We start from the raw sequence: 6,016 nt of genomic DNA, 5'->3' as shown, positions 1-6,016 counted from the left end.
AAAAAATATTCATAGTTTCCTCATAGACTCCCATGTACAGTGAATCTACATTTCGGTGAAATTCCAAAATCCAATTTCTGGCGAACACATCCATTTGTTACCACCCTAGTCTAATCAAGTACATTCATATTAATAATCGGGAGTACATAAATACACAGATTTACCTATTTTTGTATTGGAAAAAAATTATTTATAGTTTCCTCATAGACTCCCATGTATAGTGGATGAACACTCAGTGAAATTCCAAAATCAGATTTCTTGTACACATAATATGCACCTTTAACCACCATATTCTAATCAAGTACAATTATGTTAATTATTCAACGTCTGTATATGCACATGTATAGCAAATTTTTCATTGGAAAAAAATATTCACAATTTTATAATAGATTCATATGTATAGTGGATGAACATTTTTGATGAAATTCTAAAGTCAAATTTTTTTCCACATACCAGTTGTAAGTACATTTATGTCAATTATCAAACATCTATAAATGCATAGATATAGTTTTATATTGAAAAAGTATTACATAGTTTTCTCATACACTATCATATATAGTGAATCAACATTATCAACAGCTGATCATCAATTAAATCCAAATATCAAAATTTTGTACACACATGCTTCCGCAAAAATATTGAGATCCACATGTAATTTCTGTCTAATCCCTTTGAGGGGTAATTTCAACATTATACAGCGCTTACAGGCAAGCCTTGCCACTTCGATGCCTGGTATGCATGTCTTTTTACACACACTAAACGTTTTCATGTCATTAACAGGAAGGAACCTAATGACGTCGACTGGATTGTTTGTACAGGATAAACAACAGAAAACCCGACACCGAAATATATCTGACATGTAAGCCTTGAGATAGATTACTATCACTAGTCTGAGGTGCAAATTAATGTCATTACGACCAAATGGCTATTGACTCAAACACATCCAAATTAAAGTCAGGCATACTATTACAAACAATTCAGTCATTAGGTTCCTTCCTGTTGATGATATGAAAACGTTTAGTGTGTGTAAAAAGACATGCATACCAGGCATCGAAGTGGCAAGGCTTGCCTGTAAGCGCTGTAGCATGTCAGAAGGGGAAATTTGAACATTAACACTTTGTGAGTTTGTAAGGAGGGTCATTTGAAAATATCTGGGAATCTTTTGTTTTTTTGGATTCTATCCGCCCCGAGGTGTATGTGTGTGCAGTTTTACTCAAGCAATTAGGGGGGGGGGGGGGGGTCATGAAATTTTTGTCACCTTAAAAGGGGGTCATCAATTTTTTAGTGCAATGGGTAGGGGGTTCACTTATTTTGCTTGATGCGCAGGAAGAATTTGCCGGCCCACCACCGGCCATAATAACTGAACGCTCCCTAAGGAGAGTGCAACATTTGATTACGATTGTATCAGTCAAATGTTTGGATGACTCCCTGATAACAAATTAAAAACAAAAACAAAAACAAAAATCATAGACAGACAGACAGATAGATAGATAGATAGATAGATAGATAGATAGATAGATAGATAGATAGATAGATAGATAGATAGATAGATAGATAGATAGATAGATAGGTGCGTGCGTACGTACGTACGTGCATACATACATACATACATGCATGCATGCATGCATGCATGCATGCGTACGTACGTACGTACATACATACATACATACATACATACATACATACATACATACATACATACATACATACATACATACATACATACATACATACATACATACATACATACATACATACCAACGCGCGTATGTACGTATGTACCTTACCCACCTACCTGTCTGCCTACGTGACAGACAGATATATTCCTGTGTACGGGTGCCTAACATAGTGTCAATTTGCCATTTGTTGAACGGGATTACAAGAGTCCATTGAAATTTATCCCTGCAGGATATGAAGACAGAGACGGAAGAGCTGCGAGTTTTGAAGGCAAACGAAGACATAGTGGAGAACGGAAATGCTGTCAATGTTCCAAAGTTAGTATCCTCTGTATAAGTTTGGCCACAGTTGATGCTTTAGGTCAAAGTTCATTTTCCCCGTTGAGAGAATGAAAGTGAACAAGGTGTAGATGTCTGACAGAAAGCACAATAGAACAATTTTGTATTTAATGCTGATAATATACCTAACGCAAATTCCAATTTAAAATAACAAAAGTTCTAACTTTTGATAATACAGGAAAGTGAAATAACACAGCAGTACTCTTCTCGTACCCAAATTGTGTATAGAGACACGATATTACACACTCAAGCCCAAAGCATTTTTTTAAAAAGGATTGTTTGGTGACATGTGAATTCCAAGTTCACAAGTTGACAAGTCGCACACCTGGCACTTCAGCATGATTTTTGGACTAGCACAAGAAATTGAAATATGAAACAAATTATGAAAAGTTGTTGTTTGTGCAGCTTTAAAGACGTAATCGAGAAAAAAATACTTGCAGTATATCTCAAGGATGTCGTTCTCCCTTCACTCATTTCTTTATCTTTTTGAATTTATAACTTCTCCTTCATGCAAATAAACTGGTTTGATTCAGCATTACAAGTCTTTGGCTACAGGTCTTGTTGTTTTGATATTAGTGCTTTAGTCGTTTCTGTAATAACTTTTGCCTAATTTCATGTCCTTCACTCAGTTGACGCTGTTACAACATTTTGATGGGCAATTATAGTGTGCCAAGTCGTGTTCATGGCGCATGCGTGGTTTGCCTACAAACAGTCAGACTAAAATGAAGCAAAACTGATGAATGAAAACAAGTCCATACCGCTGAAAACATTAATCTGCGATATTTTATTTCTTGGGCATAGCTTACTTCGAAATTCAGATGACATGCGTGTTTAGGAGTGACACACGAGCATATGAGGTCAAATAATACGGAGTAAAACGTTGCTCTGTCAACGAAGTAGGTTGTAGTTTTGGTTTCAAAAAGTCGAGTCCTCCATTAAAAAACCTCTAACCCTTAAATTTGGATTCTTTTTGTTACTTTAAGCATAGACTTTACAGAAACAGGAAAAATCTCTACAGTCTGTGCTTTAAAATTTACGACAATCTGAAACGGACCCTAGCGAAAAAAGGTATTTTGGGGCAGGAAGTTTCGTTATCCCGAAATACAAAACGTTTTGCGAGCTCCAGAGATACAAATGACATTGGCAGCATAACATACCTTGCAGGAATCTTGTTGCCGCAGAAGACAAAGTCGAAAAAGACGGAACCGAAGGAAGAGGCGGAAATGACGTCAGAAAGAAATCTGCCTTAACTACGATTCTGTTGTTGACCATTGTTTATGGTAATACCATCGGAGGTACAGCCACACTTATAGGAACTCTACTGCCTATCCTAGCAAATGCGCAGTTGTTGAGGTAAAGTACATTATACATACATATATATATATATATATATATATATATATATATATATATATATATATATATATATATATATTATATATATATATATATAGGCGTGGAGTGGGGTGAAGATAGAAGAAACTTGGGTTGACACACACTACCACACCTGGTTGTTAGGTTCCAAACGTATTTATTATACCTCAAACACAACGTTTTGCTCTAAATTTAGAGCTTCTTCAGGTGTTTTCTACAATAAAAAGTACGAACATGAAAATTACAATGGTTGAATTGTGTAGGAAAACGAGCAATGTAGAGTTATAAGTCTGTGAAAATCTGGAAATGTACATGAATGACAGGAGAGAGACTAAAAAATTACAATGGTTGAATTGTATAGGAAAACGAGCAATGTGGAGTTACAAGTATCTGAAAATCTGTAAATGTACATAAATGACAGGAGAGAGACTAACCTCGAGGTTGTGAGTACGGTCAAAACTGTCTGGACCTACGCCGAGAGCTGGAAATTGGCGCTGAAGTCCAGGGGGGTCCCTTTAAATACTCAAAAGCTGGTATGTGGGGGAGCTGTTAAAGGCTATGTAAATTTTGGGCGAATATTTAGGCCAGCTGGAGACAGTATGTCAAGTTTTTTAGAATCACAATGGATCATATACAATGGAATATATATACAATGCTATATATATATGGGATAATATCGGTAATTTTTTAAATTAAAAATCGCACAATTACAATCGTTTAAAATATATTTAACAAACTCTGACGAACTCATCAACACTGTACTTGTGAATTTGAATTAACTCGGTTCTCCTTTCCCTGGTAAGGTTTTACGGACCAAGGAGTGTGATAGAATTCGATTTATGGATCCAGTTCGGGTTTCCCCTACAGCTGGCGTCCTTACTATGCGCCTATGTCTGGATGGCGTTTCTCATGACTCGAACACTGAAGACAATGAGGTGAGGCTAGGGACGTTGAACAAAACTTGTAGGCCGCTGCACATTCGTCGTTCATTTCTTTCATTTTAGACATGACTTTAGATTAAAGGATACTGTTACCAGTTAAATTTTGCCACAGTTACCATGGAAAGAGAAAATCTAACCAATACAGATTTTAAGCGGGTGGCTGCTTTTTAAAACAGCACCCTCGCATTGGCATTTTGAATACCAAGGAACGCCCCTTTGACCATATATGGGCATATTTAGATTACAGATGACTGTATACCTTTAATGAATATTCCCAATTAATAATAATTCATCCTCAATTGATATGTATTTTAAGTCGTTGATCGCTGATACACACTGCACAAGTTAGTATATATTAGTGATCAGTCGTCTTCAGGAACTTGCCCGTTCGTGAAGACTAAAGTGGTCGCTAAAAAGTCGCTTAAATATCCATGGGGTTTATTTGTGGATCTGTTTGCAAACAATCTCCAGCATCGGGCTTTAAAATATTAACTTTGAATTTACTTGGCATAAGGACGGACTCAAAATTTTATCCGGTTCTACATTTGGTTGCAAGATTGCGCCATAGCTTGATGTAATGCAAACAATATCGAACAACTAAAATCTTTGATGGATCTCCTGCAGAATACAGTGCATTGACTGTCACATCTCAGTTGAACTTGTTCTTGCAATACAAACCTTCCTATTTTGGGGAGCCAAGTTTAAAACGCACAAGTGAAAAAGAACAAAAAGTGCTTAGCAATGGCCATTTCAATACACTAGAAACTATACCAATATGCTTTCTTCCAGACTTGACAAAAATGTCTAGATTGTAAAATTTACTTATCTGTATGCAAGTCTCCGTACAATGCCAACACATCATCGGTCAATTAAACTTAAAGTTTAATATTTCAGGACGGCAAAGAGAAATAGCAGTACCGTTGAAAGTGCTGCTTACCAGGGGAATGGATCTTACAAATCGACTCACGAAAGTGACAACGTGAGACTTGCCATCAAACGCGAATATGCAAAGTTAGGAGGCTTGAAGTAAGTCATGGCAACTATTTATTAATGATATAAAAATTAGACTGGCCCTAGTCGCTTGGCCTTTCTCTGGCATATGTAGCATTTATTGGATGGCCAAGCATGTGGGCCACCTCGTTCGTTCCCAGCGATCAATTCTGCGCGATAGTCTGCCAGATAATACTCGGTATAATAATGATAATAATAATAATAATAATAATAATAATAATAATAATAATAATAATAATAATAATAATAATAATTAAAATCATCATCATCATCATCATCATCATCATTCATCATCATTATTATTATTATTATTATTGTTGTTGTTGTTGTTGTTGTTGTTATAATAATAATAATAATAATAATAATAATAATAATAATAATAATAATTATTATTATTATTATTATTATTATTATTATTATTATTACCATCATCATTATCATCATTATCATCACTATTATTTCTTTAAAAGATTAACTTGTAATTTCCATCAGAGCCCTCTGAAATAAGTTTCAGAGCCCTCTGAAACAAGTACATTGTCACACAAGGGAAAAGCATCCATAGAATAAATACTGAATTGAAAGCATTTGAACACATAATATACAGGAAATTATGAATAATCAAATCAATATGCGAGACTGAAAGGTCGTCAAGGGTCTAACAACATACAATTAATC

General features: G+C 35.4%; 1 protein-coding gene across 6 annotated transcripts in view; it reads left to right on the top strand.

Moving 5' to 3' along the window:
• LOC139131693 (Na(+)/dicarboxylate cotransporter 3-like) overlaps positions 1 to 6,016 on the top strand; it is a 30,440-nt gene that overhangs the window by 15,794 nt on the left and 8,630 nt on the right. For all 6 annotated transcript variants that reach the window (XM_070697873.1, XM_070697876.1, XM_070697875.1 and 3 more), the window contains 4 exons: positions 1,909 to 1,994; positions 3,180 to 3,368; positions 4,193 to 4,324; positions 5,225 to 5,356. In XM_070697873.1, the coding sequence (XP_070553974.1) occupies positions 1,909 to 1,994; positions 3,180 to 3,368; positions 4,193 to 4,324; positions 5,225 to 5,356 (539 nt within the window). The remainder of the gene's footprint in view (positions 1 to 1,908; positions 1,995 to 3,179; positions 3,369 to 4,192; positions 4,325 to 5,224; positions 5,357 to 6,016) is intronic.

The sequence above is a fragment of the Ptychodera flava genome, chromosome 4, assembly GCF_041260155.1.
Source record: "Ptychodera flava strain L36383 chromosome 4, AS_Pfla_20210202, whole genome shotgun sequence".
NCBI classification, from domain to species: Eukaryota; Metazoa; Hemichordata; class Enteropneusta; family Ptychoderidae; genus Ptychodera; species Ptychodera flava.
The sequence above is the reverse complement of the archived record's forward strand: the minus strand, read 5'-3'. Positions and strand labels throughout refer to the sequence as shown.